This window comes from Cylas formicarius, unplaced genomic scaffold (assembly GCF_029955315.1).
Source record: "Cylas formicarius isolate icCylForm1 unplaced genomic scaffold, icCylForm1.1 PGA_scaffold_5__7_contigs__length_24384050, whole genome shotgun sequence".
Classification (NCBI taxonomy): domain Eukaryota; kingdom Metazoa; phylum Arthropoda; class Insecta; order Coleoptera; family Brentidae; genus Cylas; species Cylas formicarius.
The window spans coordinates 8,204,952-8,229,096 of NW_026844341.1; the positions used below are offsets into that span (position 1 = coordinate 8,204,952).

Sequence of the window (24,145 nt, forward strand, 5' to 3'; positions counted from 1 at the left end):
TTTATAATATTTAATAACGTGTCGAATGATTTTTGAATATTTGCATCTCTATTCAAGTCCCACAAGACGTGAGAGTTAATTTATGGTTGTATTGTCGCGTGCAAAGCACCTTATAAAAACCGAATTTTAACATGCATAACATAATGAGCTATGCAATGGCCTATTCGTCTGTACCCATGAAGAACTTAAGAAAAATGAAGATAGCAGTACTTGCAAATCCATAAAAACCCAACTTAAAGTCAACCAGCTAATTACAATCAATTACAAAATTTCATTCCCTGGATTTTAACGTTAACGTTAAACTTTAACGTAACGCTTAAGACGAATATCAAAATTGGATGCCTTTTGAAATTAATAATAATCATTAATGATGCTTGAACAATCAACGCCAGTAAATATACCAATGCATCAGAGATTAATTGTATATTGTGTTTATTAATAAGTAAATAGAATAAAATAAAAAGAAAAACACTTCTCCTTTGCTTTCTCTATGTATCATATGGTGGATTGGTTGTGCTTTTAAATTTGAAAATATATTTCATTTTTTCCTTTTTTTGTATTGTCATCAACTAAGCTTAGCAAGATATTCTGCACTTCTTTTGCACTTCTTAAAAGGACGCATTTGTCGGTTTAACCTCTGGGGTACACTTGAAATTTAACACACGAACGAAAAGAAACAGTTTTATTTGTTTATATCTATTAACCGCAAAAAGTGATCTACAATATTGACCTTGACTGTCCAATTGTTCGGGCGTTATAAAAATACGGTTACGCGGAAAAAGTGAACGATGCGGCAACGTCGCGGGCTGTTCCTCGTTTATCGCGACGCGTAGGCGGAACAGCCGCAAGAGCACGCGGTCGGTATCCTGAAGCTGTCGAACTTCAGCTGCTTCTTCTCGTAAACCAGAAACTTAACCTCTTGACGCTGCTGCGCGCATTCCCCTTCCAAGGCCGTGCAGAACACGGTGTTGCCGTCGCTTTCGGCCCTGCAAAGGACGCGATTGACTCAAGTAGAAACGGCATAAAAAATGTCACACTCACAAGCAGATTTCCGAAGTAAACGTCTGTGTGTGGATTTGGTCGCTCAAATTGACGATGTACTTCCAGTGACCGTCGGTGTTTCGCATCACTAGAGGTGTTGTGGTCTTCGATTTTCCCCTACGGATATCATTTAACATTAACCTGGGACTCCGATATCGATGAAACTAATATTATATATAAATATTAGTATATTTTGTGGTTTTCTAATGCATTATGATATGTAGTATACACTGGAGATGAGCGGGACCATCGGAAACGTTCAATTCCAAAAGGTTTCTGCGTGACTTCAATTTGATTTTTTTTTTTAGAAACTAGTGACAAGATAAAAAAATATTTTTTGAACGACAATTTGATATGCTTTAATACGTGTTTAAATTGATTAAAATTTATATATGCTTTTTAGGTTTAGCATAGTCAAATAATTGCACGAGTCAAACTAAATTTTCTTTATTACTGAAAACAAATGGAGTTATTGACAATTAAGAACTCAACATTTGTTTTTTAATAATTGGCGTGACTCCCTCTGGTCCTAATAACAACTTGGATTGAGGTCGGGACTGCATGCTAGCCACTCCATAACTCGAAAACCGACTTCTAACGTAATGTAATGTTGGACGATCCGCGCGGTGTGCGGCCTAGCATTGTCATGCATAAAAATGAATTTTTCTCCAATGTAGTTGACATATGGTACCACGTGATCTGATAAAATATCGTCGATGTACCTAGCACCTGTTAAACCTTCTGCCTCTTGACCACGACCGCTCTTACGAGTGAAAACGGGGTCGGTTCGTGCGTCCATTGAAATTGAACCCCATATTATGCAGGAACCACCTCCATAAGAGCTCCGCTTTTCATTGCAGCATTCTGCAAATCGGTCACCTGGTCTTCTTAACTTTTTTTGTCGATCACTACCAAAAAGGCATATTCTGGTCTCATCTTAGAACAGAACAGACCCCCATTGGTCCAATGTCCAATTCAAATGATCCCGTGCAAAGCGTAAGTTCTGGATCAATTGCAGTTGTTTTTGAGGTCAGGTTATTTTCCTTCTGTCTTCTTCTCAGTGTCCACTCACTAATAGCTACACTTCGAACTTCATGGAGCTGTGGCGATTTCTTATTATTGTTGACACAATAAAGCGATCATCACGTGCCTTCTGCCTGGTCCAGGGCGCCTAGCAAAGGATCCAGTCTCCTCATACCGTTGGCATACTCTTCGAACTGCTGTTGAGCAACAGCTCTTTAGCGAAGTCCACTTTCGATTAAGTCGCTTTTGCGGTGTAGTATGTATCAAGCTAAGACAATTGGACGCATCCAAATGATTAAAAAGCAATATTAATTTAAGTCTACAACAAGTCTGTTACTATCGCTATAACTACTACATGAACAAGTTTCATTTCTTTAACGGTAGCTACGCATACAAAAGACCAGCACTCTTGACAAATCTAAAGTCATATTCAAGCATATAAATTGTCTTCCAAATAGCATGTTTATTTTTTGGGTCAGATGAGTAGTTTCTACAAAAAATATGTTAAAAGTAAAAAATTTAGAGTGATTCGATTTCTAAGCATGTAAGTTTATGTATTAAGTATCTGTGTTTACTTGTCCTATTGTCACATTGTATGTATTGTATTTAAACGGTAATTTGACGGTCCTACAACATTTATCGCTACTGTAGCGATTCTATTTACACGTCTTGAGCTTATGTTTTCGTCGATGTTTTTGGATGGCGCTGCAAGTGCTGCGACCACCTCTGGGTTACTACTAATATTAAATTTTTCTGTGACATTATTGAATCCATCTTGGCTAATACATCTTTGCCTGTTGTTCGTAAATACTGATGAAATACTTTTATTTGATTTTACGTGGCTAATTTTTAGGATTTTCTTATTCATTCTTTATTATATAATTAAATTTTTTTAGCTTTAACTTCTTTTAGAATGTATCTCCAAATTGGTTCTGATGTACAGGTTAAAATAGATACTAACGTCATATGACGTATTTATTGAAATTATTTGTCACAGATTAAATTAGAAAAATGTTCAAATTTTCACAGTTTTTAATATTTATATGACAGCTGTTTCGACAACACCGTGCCTTTATCAAATACAAAATATGACGATATATAAAAACATAAAAACAGTACTTAACGATTCATCACATTTTAATGACAAGGATAAATACAAACTAATAATCATGAACCCTCAACCTCCAAAGTTATATTCTTTAATTAAATTACGCAAACAGCATATGCCAATAAGTCTTGTAGTTTCTTTTGTAACAGCGCCATCAGTTAAATTTTCAACAAGATTATTTAAAATTTTAGAATATAATACTGCCTTTAAACCTAGATATGCTATCAAAAACTCATTCGAACTAATTAAGAAGGTTAAAAACTTATTTCCTAGCATTCCACCAATGGACGTAATAAACATAATAGACAATATTCTCACGCAGAGACAAGTTAACCCTATCATAAAACAAGACTTGCTAGATAGTTTAATAGTTTGGTTAGACCAAAATTATTTTGAATTTAATGGTCAATTTTATATTGCTAAGGAAGGATTAATTATGGGAAACCCACTTAGTCCACTACTTACAGAAATGTTCATGGACAATTTAGAAAATATTATACATAAACATCCTCTGAGTAAAGGATTTCTCTGGTGGTATAGATACGTAGATGATGTTTTTGCTTGTTTCACTGGAACCGAAAGACAACTGCAGTCCTTTTTGAGTCATATTAACTCGATACATAACCGTATAAAATTTACCATAGAGACGGAAGATAACTCTTACACATGGACACAATAATAAATAATAACTCAAATCACCCTTGCACACACAAAATGTCTGTCCTTTATGCTTTTATCAACAGACTATTTAATGTACCACTTTCAAGAGAAAATTTTGAAAAAGAATTAAATATTATAAAACAATTGTGCAACAAGTGTGGTAAACGGCATTTAACTCACGAGTTTATTTGACACTTGCGGAGCGCAGCGGAGCGAGTGTTTAATAAACGAATGACTTAAAAAGTTTACCGAACGTGTTGCATACTATACTTTTTCTACGACCGTTAGTTTTTGGGTACATTTTCGCAAAACAACACGAATACATTCACTGACATGCAAAGGTCAAAATTCAAGGCGTGGAAAATATCTCCGAAAACATCCGATTGCTCCCAAATCTGTGCGGTAAAATCCCGGAAATGCTCGAAGTGGCTCGGATTCGTGGGAAAGGAAACTGACGTGGTAAAGTGACGCTTGCCGCACGCTAGATCCGTGTGTAAATAGGTATTTTACAGACGGGAGTAGAAAAATAGTTTTTAACAATAGTTACGACCCCTTTTTGATAGATAAGAATATAACTAAAAAGCAGTTACCAATAACTCTGAACTCTATCTATCCCATACTAAACACCGAAAAAAAAAATTTATAAAATAATAAAATACGTAAGAGAACCTAGCAAGAAAATTTCGAAACATCTATCTCAATTTGGTATTAATATTGCGTTTAAAACTGAAAACACCATAGGACATTTTCTAAAAAACAATAAAACAAAACTATCAAAAGCTCAAAAATCCGGAGTCTACAAGTTGAAATGTGGATCTTGTCCCAAAATTTATATCGGACAAACAGGTAAAACATTTAAGAAACGCATTAAGGAACATAAAAGGGCGTATAAAAATAAATGTTCGGATTCTAACTACGCCATTCATTTAAATTCAGATAATTTTGATATTTTACATAATCATTCAAAAAGCAAACAACTGAATATGTTGGAAGCTATGGAGATTAACAAAATGAGATATTCGATTCACTACTTAATGACAAATTGGATTTAAATGCGTCTCCGTTGTTAAATTTAAATTTATAACCTTTAATTAAAAGTCTATTACTACATGTTTATATATATATATATATATATATATATATATATATATATATATATATATATATATATATATATATATATATATATATATATATATATATATATATATATATATATATGTATGTGTGTGTGTGTCGGGATATAGTATTATTTTGTTTTTGATAAAGGCATGGTGTTGCCGAAACAGCTGTCATATCAGTATTACAAACTGTGAAAATTCGAACCTTTTTTGATCTAATTTAATTTGTGTTAACTGGATTTTCATCAAGTAAAATCCGCCTCTGTCCGAAATTATTTGTAATTGTATGCAACTTCCAGCTTAGAATATATTTAGCTATCAACATGCCGATATTACATAATCTAAAATTTCCTTTGAAAAGGTGTTTTATTGCCATATCTTAAAAAAATAACAAATCCTGCCGGAAAAATGTACGTTTCCGCCCGATTTAATCGGGATTTGAGTCAGGCCTAGACCCAATAGATATCCGCTACCATCAAAATAAAACGTTATTGCGTTAAAAAATAATAAACGACTTGTCGATTATGATTTGCGTATTATAGTTTGGTTTGTGTTTGCCTGTGGGCATGAGGCACATGACGTATGAAGCCGGATCCATTAGGGATGCGGTTGGATAATACTCTTAACACAATTCTCAGTAAAACCGTGTATTTTCAGTGAATATTGCCGCTTGCGCGTGGGCATTCTCATTCTATTTATAGCGAGCTCTAGTCAACACCAATATTGATTGTTCGTGAAAACAGGCTTGGCGAATGTTGGTTTTTAAATGTTTTTCTAAAACTTAGAAGGGGAATAACTGGGAAAAGCGAAAATTTCAGGGAACAGTGACTCGTTTTCGTCAACGACTGCTTCATTTAGACATTTCTTCCAGGGGTTCGGATTTCAGACTTCATTTATCTTGTCTGCCGATATTTTGGAAATAACTTGTGGAATCTATTTTTTAATGTGGATGGGATTTTCCCTAATGGTGTGTCAATACTACAAAACAGTCAGTTGTTTCCTAGTATAGGCAATAGGACAGGGTGATTCGTATAACCTCAGACATAGGTTGTATTTGGTAGTATATGTTTAGATTCTAACCTATTTTGGGAAAGTCATATCAAATCAGTTACTAACCAAATGAATAAATAAATAAATAAATAAATAAGCGGACTTTTATGTTGTGGAAAGAATCATAAGAACAATGACATTTAAAAAGAAGTACCTTCTCTTGTAGAGAAATTCACATTTATATTATTAGATCACCTGATAACCTACGAGTTCTACAGCATGAGTTTAGTCGTACCATAAGAATCAGCTGTATAACAAATATTGACTTGATTCTGTTAGACTAGAAATAAAATTTAAAAACTCAATATGGAGTAAAACAGGAGGAGTTTTTTAGACTAACTGAGAGTGGAGGAAAACTAACTGGCAGATTGCTGAGAGAGCGCATAAGTTGTGTGAGTGGAGGGAATTTTATATTTCGTTTTATTATGTATTGTATTTGTTCCTATGTCTTTTTTGTATGTACCTTTGTTGGGTGTTAGTATTAATGTGAATTTGCTCAAATCAATGAATAAAGATATTAACCAAATAAGTAAGTAAAATAGTCACTTAAAATTTACGAGTAAATGGCAGTGGTGTGCCATTATTTTCTATTTCTATTTCTATGAGATATAACATATAACACATTTATCAAATTTTTCGAAGATAACCTAAAGAGGATTCTTTCTGGTTGCTGACCCGATCCTGGAAATGGAAAAACTGTCCTAGTACCTGCACAAAGTTTCCGTAGCTTCGCCGAAACCACCCCTGGACGACAAGTTGACGGAAAAGGTCATGCTCCTGTTTAAAACCTTCATAAAGGCCCATTCCTTCGATGCCAGCGCCTCTCGGACCTCATCCTCGGGGTAGTAAATTCCATGGTGCCTCTCGCAGATGTTGTTGGGACATTCGACATACCTGTCGAAATACACCGGACGCAAGTGCATCTCGGGGTGCATCTGGAGCCTGCTCATGATGGCATACCTCTCTCTAGGAGTGACGAAGTCCTTGAAATACGCGAGAAACATCTTTAAGAAACGTTTAAACTTAAACGTTAAATATAATTTTAGTTAGTTTTAGTTAATTTGGTACGTCTGGTTCCAGTATGCCGGGCGTTCCTCAGGGCAATGTTCTCAAGCCCTTGCTTTTCCTGGTGTGTATTAATGACATAGCTATGCATGTATGACTATCAATTACAGAACTATAACTGGGAAGGAGTACAGTTTAATTTTGAAGACAAACCTAGTCTAATAGAATAGTTTCCAGCTAAAAAAAGACCAAATTTCATCTTTTGTTATCTATTGTCAAATATTTAGAAGTCTATTTATCATCGAATATGTCTTGGGGATCATATTAATAACTAAATCGATCTCAGCAAGTTAGAGTGAAGGCCTCTATTTGAACCTTCTTAGGCAAATTTAACTGATGAAATGAAATGGTCTTCCTCACCTTTGGAATAATTTTTAGCCCTACTGAAGCGATTCAGAGGTTAAAGTGTGAAACTCTTGGTAGTTTTCTTGTGTTAACGCATAAAATTCTTAGTGGAGTTTAATTATACGAAATTCAAATGTATGTCTTCATATAATAATAAATAAGCAAATACCACCTTTAAAATCATATCATGCACATGCACTTATCATACGCATACGCATAGGTCTAAAAATCATGGTTTGGCTAGTTATATTATTTTTCAAATTTGTGATTTTAAATTCCAAACAAAATCTTTTTATAAGATTGCACATTCTCTAGGTTTGAGTAGGGGGCAGTCGGATACTCTTGGGTAGCCTTAATTTTTGTTTGTATGCTTGGTTTTGTCTTGGGTTACATCAATTTTTTGATTTTAGTGCCAGATAAAATGTATTTATAATATAGGGGTATCATTGTTTCAGGGTTCTATGCACTCAATTCGCATAGTGGACAAAGTCGTCTGATGTCTTAAAAAAGTATATTTTTAAGCAAAGCAGTATATTTTGAACTTATCAAACTATTCACGTAGGTTAGGTTAATTTTTAATGCTATATGTACAAAAATTAGTTTTAAAGAAATGGCGTAATCGTTATAAGATTTTCAAAAAATGAAATGCTATTACTATGTCGTTACTGTCACCTTTTGCGTTGTTATTGCTAGTTCAATTGTTTTTTTCCATTGGTCGCTAAATAAATACGTATATAACTCACCCCCGATGGAAAAAACAGTTGAAAGGACGCGAAGAACGCCAGATAGGGATACTTCGTGGGCGACATCGTCTTCGGAGCAGAGTCGGAGCAAAATTACCAGTATAAAACGTCACGGACGTGTGCGGTTTCGTTTGATAAAGAAATCCCTCTTAATCAATTCCCGCACTAATTAACCGCTGGGCTTCCTTTTTACTACAAAAATCGGGCGTAAACCTGGTACATTTCTGGGTAAATTTTTCGTTATTCGGAACGACTTACGCAGTGGGGATTCCCACACCAATCCGTTTGATCCGGGCGACACACGCCAAATTTTTGAAATTTTGTTCATGTGAAGGAAACTGATTACTCTCATGTGTCCAATGCACTGCCACTCCAACTTACGATGCTTCAAAACTGCTGTCATTTGGTGCGGTGTGCTGGTCCAAGATTGCCTTATCTTTATTCGATTCCTTTAAAAGTTCACATATCCTCTGGATAAAGATTAATGATGATAACTGCCTAACAACCACCTTTCATCTTAGCTAGCTCGAAGAAGATCTAGATTTTGATTTCTTAGGACCCGAATTTGTTTACAAAAAAAAGACAAACTTTTATTCCCATTGACTTTACCAAAGTATTGGATAAAGTCATATAAAATATATAAAAATTAATTATATAATATATTCATCTTTAGCATAAAAAGCATTTTTGGTTAAATTTTTAAGTACACTTTAAAGGCACTGCTTTTTGTATTTTTTTAAACTCGGTGGGATGTTTATTAAAGAGGATAACTGGTAGAACTATCGGGCTATTTCCTACCTTAGCCAGCCTGTGCCGAGGCAATATTAAGTTTAAATTGACCGTTTCTGGTCTCAGGGTAATCTCATATATTATTTTTTATATGCATAATCGAAGCTAAAATGTATAGAGATGGGAACGTTAATTAATTTAGTTTAAGATATAATATTTTGCAAGAGTATGTGATATATGGCTTAAACATAAAATAATTATCAGTATTCTCTTCACACGATGGCATATAACAAGCAGGAATGTACAAAGCCATAATAGTAAAGTAACAAAGGCTCATCCTTTTATCTTAATTGCCAAAGTACATACGCATAAACTGACAGTTTCTGCTTCAACTTGATTAGTCCACCTGTTTGTCAAATAAAACTCCCAGATATTTCACAACTCTGGATTGTTTAACCGTTTTATTATTTAATTTAAGAAGAACACTCAAGGACAACCCATCTGGAATACTGAGTCCCGATTAATCTTGGAAACGCATTCACGAAAATCATTAATATTACTTTAGTGAGTAAAAAACCGTTTCACCGTTTGTGGTGGTGGGTAGCTAAACATCGTCGCTATCAAAAATAACTCATCCACAAAAGCGGAAATTTCTAGGAAACGACTTACCCTGTATATAATTCCAACAATGTTCGAAATAGCCCTGGATCTCCTTAGTTTACTGGTATAATAATTTTTCCAATGGAGTGAATGGTTTTCAAAACACTACTTGTTTTCTGAAACCATGCAGTACGTGGTAATAGTAAATGACGTCATTGCGTCTGGATTGAGGGCGAGAAATAGTGATTTTCATTTGGATTTTGTCAAATATCTCGAACAAACTATGGGATAGACGAAACAATAGTTATAGCGTCGAGTCTCGTCTCGTCGAGATGTTTTTCTGGTCGCCAAAATAACTAAAAAAAAAAATTCAAAAACTAAACAAAATTACTTCGCGTCATTTTATTGCTCCCAATTTAAAGATTCCAAATGCGGGTCCAGACTTCTACTTCTCTTCCAAGTCTGAAGTTGGTAGCTGCAAATTTGGGGCACCTATTACGTTTTTTAATATTGCACGAAATATCGCGAGCACCCTGTACAATACTTAAAAATCTTAAATACAAAAGTTTTAGCTATCTATATGGTCTATATCACCATGTAAAAGAAACTGACATCTAAAACACAGATTTGAAATTATTGCCAATTTTCCATAATAGGAAGACCCATTTTTCAGTTTTTTTGAATTTGCGGCGCATCCTGTACATTTTTGAGAAATTGTCTAGAATAAAAGTTTATAGAGGCGTATCCTCTGCGTCTTCTGGTTCAAGAATTTTTTCGGTCTCGTCAAAAAAGAGTTTCGCTGTTTCGTGTGGTAAAAGGACGCATTGTTTTTCTATCGTGCTCCTGCGGACCACCATGGAACTTTCGGAAAATCGATGTAATTTAATTGTACGTGCACTCTGTAAAAAATGTCCTTCACATCTCGTCGAACTTCAAAGTCACAGCAAACATCGGTAAATATTAAAATTTGCGCAAATAATAGCGTTGTCGAATGATATTTTTTCAAATATCTTGTGCCTCTTATAATTGACGAAACCTGAAACTCTCTCACGACACGGTTTACGATACTGTTCAAATAAAATTATCCCATCTTTAACGGTTTTTCATTTATCGCCAATAATTTACCCACAAAAACGGATTTTTTTTGGGATATTTTAGATTTTTTGCCTATAAACGACACACATATGATACAATCATTGTTCGATGTAGATGTTATAGCACTGGATTTTCCACGCTTCCTGGTTCAAGAATTTTTTGAAAATAGTGAATGGTTTTCGAGAAAATAAGTTTTTTCTGAAACCATGCAGTGCGCCGAAATAATCAATGACGTCATCGCTTCTTGACAGTGCCCGAAATAACGATTTCAATATGGATTTTTACAAATATCCCGAGCAGCGTATGTGATAGACGAAAACCGCAAATACAAAATTTGTAGCTCTTGATGCGGCCTATGACACCATTTGAACCAATTAGCCATATTTTTTACGTTTTTTGATTTGCGGCTAATAATTTACTCTGTAAAAGAACAATTTTCTTTTTTGCCTATAATTTGAAAATCCTGTATATAATCCAAAAAATGCCTAAAATAAATGTTATTGCACTGGATCTTCCGCGTCTGCTGGTTAAAGAATTTTGCCAATCGGATGAACGATTATGGAGGCAAACATATTTTTCTGGAAGCTTAAATTGTCAAAAAAAATATTTCAAACATATTTAAAACATACTTGGTAAAATTTGATTGCGCCCAATTTCTATAGTTTAAATGTGGACACGGACTTTTACTTCTCTGCTAAATTTGAAGTTGATATCTGCAAATTTAGTACACTTAACACATTTTTCATTTAGCACGGAATATCGGGAACACCCTGTACAATGGGTGAAAACCTTAAATACCAAAATTGTTGCTGTCTATGCGGGCTATATCACAATATAAAAGAAAGCGAGATCTGAATCACAGTCTTTCTATTTTCAATTTTCAATAATAGTGGAACCCATTTTTCAGTTTTTTTAAATTTGCGGGGCACCCTGTATATTTTTGAAAATTTGTCAAGAATAAGAGCTTATGCAGTCAAATTTATGCATCTTTGAATTCCAGATTTTTTTTGGTCGCGTAAACCGTTTTCGAGAAATGATTTTTTTCTTAGACCTTTGCATTCGCGATTTTTAATTTTTTTTAAAATGCTGCTTCTGATGATGTTTGTAGACCTTTTTTTAGAATACTTCTCGACTCCCCCCCCTCCCAAACCATCCACCCCGACATTCATTAAAAACCAAAAGACGAGAACGGAGAACGGACAGACAAATTTTTTTTATTTTTTCGATGGCGAATATATTATCAATCTTTTGTTGTTGTCAATTCTCATGTAATCATTAAGGCTTCATTGAGCCCAAAGCTTGAAAATAAATGAATAATTTTTAATGCATCTTCAAAATGAACGTTGAAGTCTCCACATATAAAGACTAAAGTTGATGCTTTAATCACTCTATGCAAAAATTCAACCAACATATCTATAAAAAAATGACGTTTCCCGCGAAGGTTCCCTACATAAACAACCAATAAGATACTTTCGATTATTTACCATTAATTCAGTGAAAGAGTGTACAAATTTTTTTCCAACGCTGTTGTGAGTAATATTAATTTCGTTAAATGAGCAATCCTTGGGTAGAAAAATTGCAACACATTCACCTCTTGAATCAATTCGTGAGAAATATAAAGTTAAAACATAGTTTTGAATACAAAGTAAACATATACAAACTACATGCGGTTGAAGGGCAGAATCTACGGACTGTACTCCGAAGGTGGTGTGTGTACCCACCACTGGTCTGCGACGGCGTTACTGCGTAAAAGAACGAAAAAAACACTTACTTGAGCCTCTCTATGTTGTCTTTGGAAAGATAATATAATCGTAAGAGGACCATGTCATTTTTATTATTTGGGCGTGTTGTTATTATGACAGACCATGGAAAACATTATCAAAGAAATCGATGACGAAATATTCACAGACGTATATAAAATGATTGGTTAAATAAATTGTGAGATTTTTAGATTTTACAACAATATTTTTTTCTAAGTGTAGACTAATAGGGCAGTTTAAAATTTCCCAAATCTAATGCTTCAAAATTTAATATATTATAATGTTTTGCGAATAAGAATTCTCGAATCGATAGGACGGGAGGATCAAGTCATTTGAGATTGGTATTTAATATGAGAATGAAACCACGCGTGCTCTGAACGAAAATCGTATATTAAACTAAAGTTTGGCGGGCATGTAGACGCAGTTGCAGCCGCTGGGATATTTTAGGTTCCTCGTAACCAGTTGGTCCTCGATTGCATCGAACACCAATAACGTCACCTCGGAGAACTGCTGCTGGCATTCGGTGGTGTAGCCGTCGATGAGGTCCGAGAAGCCCTTCGAACACCTCGAGCCGGTTTGATCGCTGTAAAGAAAGATACATTTGAGTGATCTAAAGAAATTAACCGCAAAAAGGTCTTTTACGGGCACCGAATTGAAATACCATGTTAGAGTCACAACTTTCTCCACCATTGGAGGGTTCAGAATGGGTAAATATCATTTCAGTTTTTTTTTTTAATGATGATTGAAACATTCGTTCACGGGAAAAAGCTGCTGAAACAAAAAATTATTTGAATTAGGAACGATTGATGAACTACCAAGACCGAAGAAAAGCAAGAATCGAAATCAAGGCTATTGGTGAACTGCTTTTTAATGTTTTTTTTTTTAAATAGTTAAGACATTTGATACCGGCACTTCTATTGCTATCCAAATGCAAGGTTTTATTTTTTATTAGTATATTACCATCTTAAGACCAAGGAAGAATCAGCCACAAAAATTTCATATGGTGTATATTCAGCGCTATCGCGTTAAATACCAATCAATTTCGGTGTTCTGTTAGGAACTGTTTTGTTTTGGTTAGTACTGTTTCGTGGGAAATATTTTGTCTTATAAAGAAAACCCATCAGACCAATAGTCGGCATAGGCAGCTCAGACTCTTGTGGAGAATATTTTGAAAAATACAATGTATTGACAAAAATATCCATGTTGGACGGCCCGGTCCAAACTACATGGGTATAGGATAGGAGGATTATTTGGAAAACCTATATAGCGATAGTAAAGCAAAAGTTTTTAAAATATATTAAAACTAATTTTTGCCAAATAATAAATAATTGATTAATTTAATCACCACAGCAACCTAGGAGATTTCCGGTTTAATAAATTAAAATTTTAAAAAATTAAATTTTAATCTCAGAATTCAGAACTTCGCTTGGAATTTTACTCATACAAAAAACTGCCTGCACCCTAATCTGTCGAAACTCAAAAATCCGCTTGGAATTTTGGGCATACAAAAAAGTCCCTGCACCTTAATCTGTCATAACTCAGAACTCCATTTGGAATTTTGCGCATAGAAAAAACTCCCTGCACCCTATTCTCTAAGAACTCAGAACTCCGCTTGGAATTTTACTCATACAAAAAACTCCCTGCACCTTATTCTTTCAGAACTCAGAACTCCGCTTGGAATTTTAAGCATAGAAAAAACTCCCTGCACCTTAATCTGTCATAACTCAGAACTCCATTTGGAATTTTGCGCATAGAAAAAACTCCCTGCACCCTATTCTCTAAGAACTCAGAACTCCGCTTGGAATTTTACTCATACAAAAAACTCCCTGCACCTTATTCTTTCAGAACTCAGAACTCCGCTTGGAATTTTAAGCATAGAAAAAACTCCCTGCACCCTAATCTCTCAGAACTCCGCTTCGAATTTGACGTATACAAAAAACTCCCTGCACCTTAATCTCTCAGAACTCAGAACTCCGCTTGGAATTTTATGCATACAAAAAACTCCTTGCACCCTAATCTCTCAGAAGTCAGAACTCCGTTTGAATTTTTAGGCATACAAAATACTCCCTGAACCCTAATCTCTCAGAACTCAGAATTACGCTTGAAATTTTACACATACAAAAAACTCCCTGCACCCTAATCTCTCAGAACTCAGAATTACGCTTGAAATTTTACGCATACAAAAAACTCCCTGCACTCTAATCTCCGAATTGCTCCAGTAGGGTTGAAGTTTCTTTCAACGTTGAGGCGAATCTACCTCGCTGCTGTACGTCAGACCGTTAGGTAATATTGAATTAGTCAAATTGACCTGTGCAAGATGCCAGACAGGGCGGCAACCTTTAAGTAAAAGCCTAACTACGGCTTGATAGGTATTTGCGTCCAAGGCGTTTTTGATAGATAGAATAGATTTTTTATTATTTGTTCAGTAAACTATTAATTGAGTTTCTGTGGAAGAGTTGAATTCGAAAATAAAAAATTATGATTAATCGGGTTCTAAGTTTGGTTCGATTATGATTTTGCGTACGTGTTCTGATTGAAAGAGCTAAGAAAATGGACTTACTTGGCACAGGTGGAGAGCCACAAAATGGTGTCGTACTTCTCGGTATCGATGACGTGCATCAGTTTTTTGGCCCCCACGGTGGTGGGTCTGACCCTGACGTTGACGTTGGCGTTGCACAGTTCGCAATCGAGTCCGAATTTTTGCTCGAGCGTGACGTCAACGTACGAGGTGCGATTCATCATCTTGCCGAAAGTGTGGCCGTCGCAGTCGTATTCCCGCAGGCGTTTCTCGATTTTGGCAATCGTTTTGGGCTCCGTAGGCGCTTCCCAGCAGAAAGTATCGTCGCCGTTGGGAAAACACGACTCCCCGAGGAGCATTTCCGCCATGAGGACGTCGTTTTCGTCTCCCGAAGCGGACTGAAATCAAAATGCGAGAGTTTCGATGGACAGTTTCGGTACAGGAAGGCCGAAAGTTACCCTCGCGAAGGAAACTGCAAAGACGAAGACTGCAATCGCGGAGACCATGTCGGACGTTGGAGTTTCTTGCGAGGAATGATTAGAGGATCCCGGGTCTCGAAGCTGATAAACTCCGCTTGCGGTTTTCTGCGATATTTTACATTAGTAATTGTTGACGGTGAATTTCCGCCGCTCGATTTGATTTTGTATTAGCGGTTACGTCAAAAATGGCTTGCTAAGCGAGCTGGGAGGGTGCAAGTTTTAATTAGTTTTAAATTGCAACTTGGAGATGCGTTGATAAGTATTTTTCTACCCAACGAAAAATGCATGTAAAGTATTGTGATTTTCTACCATATTGCATGTTCTTATATTTAGTTCTTACTGGGCTGGTCATGTTGTTTTTTTACATTTATCTTTAAGTAAAAATACATATAAACAATAAAATTCCAATTAGTTACTCATATTTAATATTTTTTCCATAGTGATTTGTTAATTCCAGTACATATTTTTAAGATTATGTAAACCCTTGTGAAATCTCGTAGATTTACTTAAAATAATGCACAACCATCTAATAAAAAAAAAAATGACTTGAACTTTAGTTAATTGCATTTTTAAAACAACGTCGATTAAACATGAATCATTTTTATTCACTTTTATCTGAAGGATAGATTCTTATATCCTGTGGTTCGAAAACAATTTTTGCAAAGAAGAATATACTAAGGGTGTAGAGCACACTCGATAAATGTGTCAATATTTGATATTTAAAAAAATTCGTATCAAGAACCTACACAGTTCATGTGTAGATACAAATTTTGAGAATTCTACCCAACGTGTTTACTTTTAACTCTTGTAAGTAAATTTGTATTGTGTAAGGCATGAAAACATGGTTTTATGAAAAGACGGTCTAACTAAACTAAAACTAACTAAAAAAACTATAATAAAAATAAATAATTATTTTAATATTCCTTTAAAAGAGAAAGGCCAAAAATTAAGAAAAAAGATTGGTAAATTAATAAATTGTAGATCTGGCTGTGTTGTGTCGATTCTGCGCACACAATGGACGCTCAAGAAAAAATACTCAAGACGCATCTGGGATATTTTGGGAAAAACTAGAGAATTCATTTGCCTACTTTTCTTGGTAATATCGAAAACCCTCCAAATATAAAAGATATTTTAACGGAATGCCCAATTTTATTCTAGAAAAAGGTATTTTGAATAGGTTACATTGAAAATGTTATGGACATATCAGAGAAAGCTCAGCTTATTTTGAAATGTTCTTATAGCAAACAACCAGTACATGGAAACTCTAGAGAAATAGTATATTATGCAAAAGTTTTCGAGATTATTTGGCACGAGCGGAGCGCAGCGGAGCGAGTGTTTAATAAACGAGTGACTTAAAAAGTCTCCCGATCGTATTGCATACTATACTTTTTCTACGACCGTTACTTTTTAGGTACAGTTTCGCAAAACAACACGAATACATTCACTGACATGACCGTCAGAATTGAATTCAAGGCTTAGGAAATATCTCCGAAAATATCCGAGTGGGAAAGGAAACTGGCTTCCCGCACGTTAGATCGGTGTGTAATTAGGCATTTTACAGACGGTAGTAGAAAAATGAATTTATTTCATCACTGCAATTCATTGCAGCAAATTTGAAAAAGTTTTTTTTAAATATTCGAAGAGTAAAATTTATGAATGGTTTATAATTTTGTAGAAAATTAATCGTATTTTTCAAAACAAAAAAAAACCTTTTTGTAATCCAATGTCCGGAAGCGGTTACTTGACTTGAAAAAGTTCATTTAACTTTCGGTATCCGATACAGTTCAGGCGTGTGCTCATGAATTTCACAGATGAATACTAATACGCCCAAAGATACATTAAAATTGATTTTTTCTACTCCCGTCTGTAAAGTACTTAATTACGCACCGATCTACCGTGCGGGAAGCGTCGCTTTACTACGTCAGTTTCGTTTCTCACGAATCCGAGCCACTTCGGACATTTCCGGGATTTTACCGCACTAGTTTGAACCCTTTGAATTTTGACGTTTGCCAATTCTGACAGTCATGTCAGTGAATATATTCGAGTTTTGCGAAAATGTACCCAAAAACTGATGGTCGTAGAAAAAGTATAGTATGCAACACGTACGGTAAACTTTTTAACTTACTCGTTTATTAAACACTCGCTCCGCTCGCGTCAAATAAACTCGTGAGTCAAATGTCCTTTACCGCACTTGTTGCATAATACACTATTATAGAGTATAAATATTTCATTGCCAGAAATTTTTTCGTGGTTTGAAGGGTTCTATCGATTCCCAAAATTTCGTGCGCTATATAACTTGTATAATAAATGTCGCAATTAATATTACATACATTACATTAAAAAAATGTAAAAGTTCTAAATGTTAAATAAAAATGTAGTCTCATTATACATAACTACTTATTGAGAAACCTTTAGAAATTCCTTTTAGTATCTGAAGAAGCAGAATGAAGAATTATTTGCAATCCAGATGCAAGAACAAGTCATTTTAAAAGGCGTCTTCAGTATTGAAGAGGTTATGATAACAGCATTTTGCTTAAATTTTATCCTTAACCTAAAGTATCTGGTGGAAATAAGTTCTTTGATGGAAGGTATTTTTTCGGAATTCACCGTATACTTTGACTCAATAAAAAAAACTGAAAAACAAAGTTTTTAATTATGTTAATAAAATTTGCAAATAATTGAAAATTTCATAAATTATTATTCGTTCAAGGTGATTCTGAAATGGATAAATACTCCTTATTCTATTTAAATTGCCAAAGTGCAATGTGTTTAAAAAAATAAAATGTACTACCCATTGAAATAGATTACTATTTTTAAATGTAATAAGTAGTAGAATACAAATGGAGATACTTACCATGCTTTGATAAGCTGCTTTGTCGAAATTAAATTTCATTCTCGGTTCAATGCGAATTAATGATTAATTTATTTTTTAGTAGTACCAAACTACCATTTTTAGGTTTAGACCGACGGCTATACTGTTTTTAAGTTTGTTTTTGTTAAAGAATAATAATAAGTTATTTATTTATTTTTCTATTACTCTGTAAGTTGTACTTATGTGCTCAGATTTATAATAAAAAATTATGTTTCTAAATTTGAAGAATTTATTTCTTTTGTTTGATTTGATTTAATTTACCACATATTTATTCTTTCAAAAAACTGGCTTTAACCTGATATTTTTCTTATTTTCTGTGTAGCTATGTGCCCACTAAACATAAAGTAGCAAATTATACACAAATTCGTAATCATCCGTGGCCATTGAACTTTTAGAAAATAAAAAAATTATAATTTTTATATTTTATGCAATAGTGGAATTTTATTTACATAGAAAATAAAATTAATATCTTTTTACAAAACTTCTGGATTCCTCCTGCGTCGGTTTTTGCTAAGTCGAACTTGCTGACGTTTCGCCATTCATCCTGTTGGCTTCTTCAGAGCTCGTATTTTACTTTGTACCTGCTTATATATTGTTTGAGGGGGGGCGGAGCTAAATGAGGGGCATAAACACGGATTAGTGCGTAAATAGTGCGGAAATAGTGCGTAAAGCAAATATGACATACACGAACTTGTAAAATAACATGATTATACTTCTTATCTACCTATTTGTATGTAAATTATGCTACAAGTGTGGTAAACGGCATTTGACTCACGAGTTTATTTGGCACGAGCGGAGCGAGTGTTTAATAAACGAGTGACTTAAAAAGTTTACTAAACGTGTTGCATACTATTCTTTTTCTACGACCGTTGATTTTTGGGAACATTTTTGAAAAATACGAATACATTCACGGACATGACCGTCAGAATTGTCAAACGTTGAAATGCAAAACGGGTCAGTGCTAGTTCAAAGCAACCCATGGATATTTTGCGTGATCAAATAACGGTTTTACACAAAATAATAGGTGGAAATACACAGCAATGCACCTATATTTTGATATTAATATAACTGCATATGTATTCCAATGTAAAGAAAAATACCTGGAGTAATAGGGATTTTTTACATAACGGACAACTTAAATTTTAATGAAGTGACATTTAAATATTTTACTTAACGTTTTATGGAATATTTACTTCAATGACCAATGATAACACAGGTCTACAGTGATTTTGATGTTTGAAAGCTGTTTGCTTATTTATATATTTTTGGACGCCATTTTTCCAAAACACGGAATGTTCTTGCCCTATCACGTCATTTTTTTAGAGCGCGCTATATCTTAAAAATGTTATTTTATTACACACATACTTTTGACATGATTTTTTTAAATTAAATGTGATTTGGCAACACTGGATAATATTAGATTTCTCTGCAAAGCAATAGATGTGACGCAGAAGCGTCAATACAGCGTTATAACCTGCTTATGCGCAGTTTGATTGCATTGGTCGTCGTGCTACTGTGGTCGCAGCTGTTGTCTTCGTTTTTGCGCATTTCTAGTGTTGCGTTTGCGCTGAAGCATTAAGAAACTGGCAAAAAGGTTGGAAGAAATGTTTAAGCTTTGGCGTTCCTATACTATGGCGACACCCTAGGAATCACAGTGATGATTCTTGTTTTTGTTCATATATTATTTAAGGAGTCAACAGAAAAAATAAGAAACAAACAAAAACAAATTGGACTCAAATAGAATGGTCCTCTAGAACAAGCCTTACACCTGGTAGCAAAAATCTAGTAAGAGATAGCTTAATTGACCCCAAAGAAGTTTTACTGCCTCCTCTTCATATCAGACTTAGCTTAATGAAGCAGTATGTTAAAGCCTTACACCAAAATGGGCAGTGTTTCAAATAGTTGTGAAAGAAATTTCCAGCTATATCTGATGCCAAGATAAGCCGCAGATAAGAACATTATTCAAAGACAAGGATTTTGAAAACACAATGACCAGTCAAATCAAAAACGCCTGGGTTTCATTTAAAGAAGTAATGGAAGTTGCTTGGGAACCCTAAGGGCGAAAACTACGAAGGGATTGGTCAAAATATTTTACAAAATTTTCATCGTCTATGTTGTAATATGAGTTTAAAAGTGAATTTCCTGTTTTCACAATTGAACTATTTTCCTGAAAATCTTGGAGCAGTCAGCTAAGAACAGGGAGAGAGGTTTCGCCAGGACATTAAGGAAATGGCGCACCAAGGCAGGTGCAGCATAACGATGATGGCGCACTACTGATAGATGTTAAAACGAGATATGCGCTTAACACAGCCGAAAGTCCAGACAACGCAGCTTTCTGGCAAAAAGACGAAGATTTCACTCAAAAAAGTCTGAGTAAAGTTTTTTTTTTCACTTTTTTTTTAACTTGATTTCACTTTTTTACTGAATAAAAAAATAAATTATTTCAAAAATATCATTTTTTTTCCTTTAATATTTGCACAAAAACCTTATGTGATACAAATAAATCCATAGAATTTTTTAAATCAACCTACCAAATATATATAAAATCAGTTTTCAGAATAAAAACATTTGTCAAAAAGTTAAAAAAAAAACTGTGTAATTAAGGTAATTTTACACAAATATTTTCTTACTGTGTAGGGATAACGGCAGTTATGGCAAATAAAGTAAAACAATTAATAAGTTACGGAACAAAAAGCATTTTAATGTATGGCGGAATCAGGAGCAGGCCAAAATTTAAAAATGTCAAAGTGGGCAGTAAAAGTGACTTATAAACCCATTAAAGCTAGTAAGAAAGTTCTTATCAAATCTCAAAATGAAAAAATCCAGGTGTGGCGCTAACTGTCTTGCTCCTAAATTCTTCAATAAGGTGCCAAATAGATTTAACGAATTTCAAGTTAAGAATAAAACCTTTCTTAATCCAAAAATCTTTCTCTGCTGTGAAAAACCTCTTAAACGGCGAGATGAAGTACATTGACCTGCTGGCATTTTGTGCATTTTCTATTGTAATAGACTTTAATACATAAATACATAATACATAAATACATTACCGAGTTGTCTCTCGCCCAGAAGCACGAACCGCAATATACCTGCAAAATTATAGCACCTAACCAAACAAAAATAATTCAACGGTTGTGTATTTTTTCGGGGCGAATTATCGGGAATATATTTTTCACATGGGCTGGAACTTCATTAGTCACCGAGGATTCTGGGTCACGCTCAACAACTGACTAACGTGTTTGTATAATTTTTTTAGGGATTCACGCGGTTTCGGTGTCATCGTCGAGCAACAGCATTCCAGACTATTCCAGTAACCTTGCGAGGTTCGTCGTCCTACGATCGCATGAAACAATTTTTTTTTATTTAATTTATTTACTATCGTTCTGGACGCAGATGACAATCAGTTGTTTCTCTGATTTCCAGTTGACAGAAAACTGTCCTCTTACGAGTATAGACTTAAACCCTATTTTTGAAATTCCCGAAGTCCATTCCCTCCTCTTAAATCCCAATAAATGACCTGGGAAATGGGTACTATAAATAGCAGTCTGCTTAGTCATTACTTAAACAATAATAAATTACTGTTTTGCAATGTAGCAAAAAGTCCGGGACTTTGGTTAGTTGACCTGCGATTTGAGAAGCGCATGTTTGAGGGTATTAAGAAGTCAATTTATGTAGTGCCAAATTGAGATGATGCTATGTGATTCTGTGATATCGTGGGTCACCATTGTTTAACAGCAAGGAATGAGAGGAGAATTCAAAAAATTCAGAAATATTTTTGTCTCTGGCATTGGAATAGGTCGACCAGTTAGCCACAAATTAAAAGATGGCTTGATGTATCAAAAATAATTTCATTTAAAATTCCACCATACCTTTATAGAAAGATACACTATTTGAATATAATATATAAATGGGAGTTATAACACCTCCATTACACAAAACAGCAATTTTCACTATTGAATCTTTTTTTGTGTTTTTTCTCTAGATGTAGAACTGGTATAATTAAAGACCAACCATTCTTTATTTTTAAAGAAGATCCTCGCCAGTTCAGGTATAAATAGTACTTCAGTCACCAATTTCAGTAATTGAATTTGGTTCAATTTTGCTACAGTCTGTTTAATTAAACTGGCGGAATCCACAGAACTATTACCAGAGCTTACGGAAATAAGAAATGGACCACTTGATAACTGTGGATGTAATTTTATTGTTTGTCTTATGTAGTCTAGTAGTCTGGTATAAATAATTAATCATATAAATACAGTTCCCTCGCGGATTGTACACTTTATGAAATAGTGATTCATCCGTTATAGATGGCACTGTTCCAAAAACCGCCAAAAGATGGTAATACGCTACAAATTTCTTTAGAATTATTCATACGGCAAACATGTGGTAAAGTCAGCTGGCGCTGTACCTTCGCGGCAAGAGCCTAGCCTTTGTTTTTGTCTGTTCAACGTTTAAACGCTCACCACTTAAAATAATGCTTAAATCGTTTTTTCTCGCAGTCCCGGAAACTCCAGTATCTGTTCACACAGCTGATGAAGTCGTATCTTAAATTTAACGCACTATTATATTATCTCTATCTCTATCTCTATCTCTATCTTACTCTATCCTTAAACCGTAGGAAGCGATATAGCGATATAGCGATCTGCACGTCAAACAAAGTTCTTATCTGAAAACTTCAACCAAAGCTCGGGTCACGTGGCACGGGAACTACGTCAGCACGGTAACCCTATACCATTAAAAAAATACTAAAATTAAATCAGGCAACTCGTGGGGCAGACGTTTTTAGAAGCGGTGGGTGTGCGAAAAAAAACTCGGAAAAGGTATGACTTATCGGTAAAAACGTTTAAATACCGAATAAACAGCAATCGATTTCCTAAACCGCTGCTTAAACATCGACGGTGACGTCGGCAGTGACGTCGCCATCGGTGACGCCTCTGTTTACTTTGTGCCGGTCGACGCGAAGAAGTGAATCACGTCCCTAATTTCTAAAAATACCTCTACGCCGCTCTCACGACAACCAGGTTCGCCTCAAAATATTGAAAAAAAAACAATATGGCGGAGATAAATAATCGAGAAGAACATGTTACATTTCGATTTATCTACAGGCTAAATTTAAAAATGCAGACACTTTAATATCACGACATTCTCACCTATATATATTTAATTGTCTCGTACCACTTAACAAACAGGAAAATTGTGTTAAGGGCATATACAGTGCGTCCTAATGATGGGAATCTCAGTACTTGCCTGCCGGACATATAGGTTGATCGACAATATCGGTTTAATTTTTTTGTAACTTTGTTTGAAGGGATATTCAAATATTAATAATACTTTCTCATTGGCACACGAAAAAAAAAAAGCACACCATGTATCTGATGCCAATCTTTAATTACAAATGCAGCGATGTCACATATTTTTTTCGCTTAACATAAAAATTGCTTATTGCTTATTTTCCATCTTTGCTTAGGCATGACACTGTTTTTTTAGTTAATGAAAACAACGACCAAATTACGCATTTTGTATTTAATTCGAAGCAGGTGTGCAGATGTTTCTAAACGTAAGTACGATCTTCCAACTATAGAACTTAAAACATCAGGTGACGTTTTCAACAAAACCCCTTATGAAGAAGTTCAGTCACTAAACGCTGCGATCCATTTTCCAGGAAATCGCTGTTGAAACCAATATCTGTGGAATATGGATATTTTCTAATTGAATATCAATAATTAGAGGGGCGATTTTTGGATCTATTTTAAAAAGAAAACGTCATATGATTATATGTGCTAAGCGTCTTACCTTTTGAGATACAGGGTGGTAAAATTTTCAAAGATTAATAGAAAAATATTCTTTTAATTTATGTAACACCACTTTAGATATTTTAATTTTATTTGGCACAGGTGGAGCACTGACATGCCTCTATCGAGAGGCACTATTTAGTGCAC

General features: G+C 34.7%; 2 protein-coding genes across 2 annotated transcripts; both read right to left on the minus strand.

Annotated features, from left to right (window-relative positions):
* Positions 1-685: 685 nt before the first annotated feature.
* On the minus strand, positions 686-8,305 carry LOC132702202 (uncharacterized). Its single transcript, XM_060670703.1, has 4 exons — positions 8,157-8,305; positions 6,712-6,986; positions 1,042-1,158; positions 686-986 (listed from the first exon to the last, which is right to left on the minus strand). The coding sequence occupies exons 1-4, from the start codon at positions 8,220-8,222 to the stop codon at positions 818-820; spliced, it is 627 nt and encodes a 208-aa protein (XP_060526686.1). The 5' UTR covers positions 8,223-8,305; the 3' UTR covers positions 686-817.
* A 4,412-nt stretch (positions 8,306-12,717) lies between these two features.
* On the minus strand, positions 12,718-15,437 carry LOC132702351 (uncharacterized). Its single transcript, XM_060670933.1, has 3 exons — positions 15,317-15,437; positions 14,901-15,256; positions 12,718-12,923 (listed from the first exon to the last, which is right to left on the minus strand). The coding sequence occupies exons 1-3, from the start codon at positions 15,362-15,364 to the stop codon at positions 12,737-12,739; spliced, it is 591 nt and encodes a 196-aa protein (XP_060526916.1). The 5' UTR covers positions 15,365-15,437; the 3' UTR covers positions 12,718-12,736.
* Positions 15,438-24,145: the final 8,708 nt, after the last annotated feature.

Coding starts and splice junctions, on each gene's coding strand:
- LOC132702202 (XM_060670703.1), bottom strand. CDS start 8,222: ATGTCGCCCACGAAGTATCCCTATCTGGCGTTCTTCGCGTCCTTTCAA. Junction 1,159..6,711: donor GCTACGGAAACTTTGTGCAG/GTACTAGGACAG, acceptor TGATATCCGTAG/GGGAAAATCGAAGACCACAA. Junction 987..1,041: donor TTTACTTCGGAAATCTGCTT/GTGAGTGTGACA, acceptor CGTCCTTTGCAG/GGCCGAAAGCGACGGCAACA.
- LOC132702351 (XM_060670933.1), bottom strand. CDS start 15,364: ATGGTCTCCGCGATTGCAGTCTTCGTCTTTGCAGTTTCCTTCGCGAGG. Junction 15,257..15,316: donor TTGCAGTTTCCTTCGCGAGG/GTAACTTTCGGC, acceptor TTTTGATTTCAG/TCCGCTTCGGGAGACGAAAA. Junction 12,924..14,900: donor TGGCTCTCCACCTGTGCCAA/GTAAGTCCATTT, acceptor CTTTCTTTACAG/CGATCAAACCGGCTCGAGGT.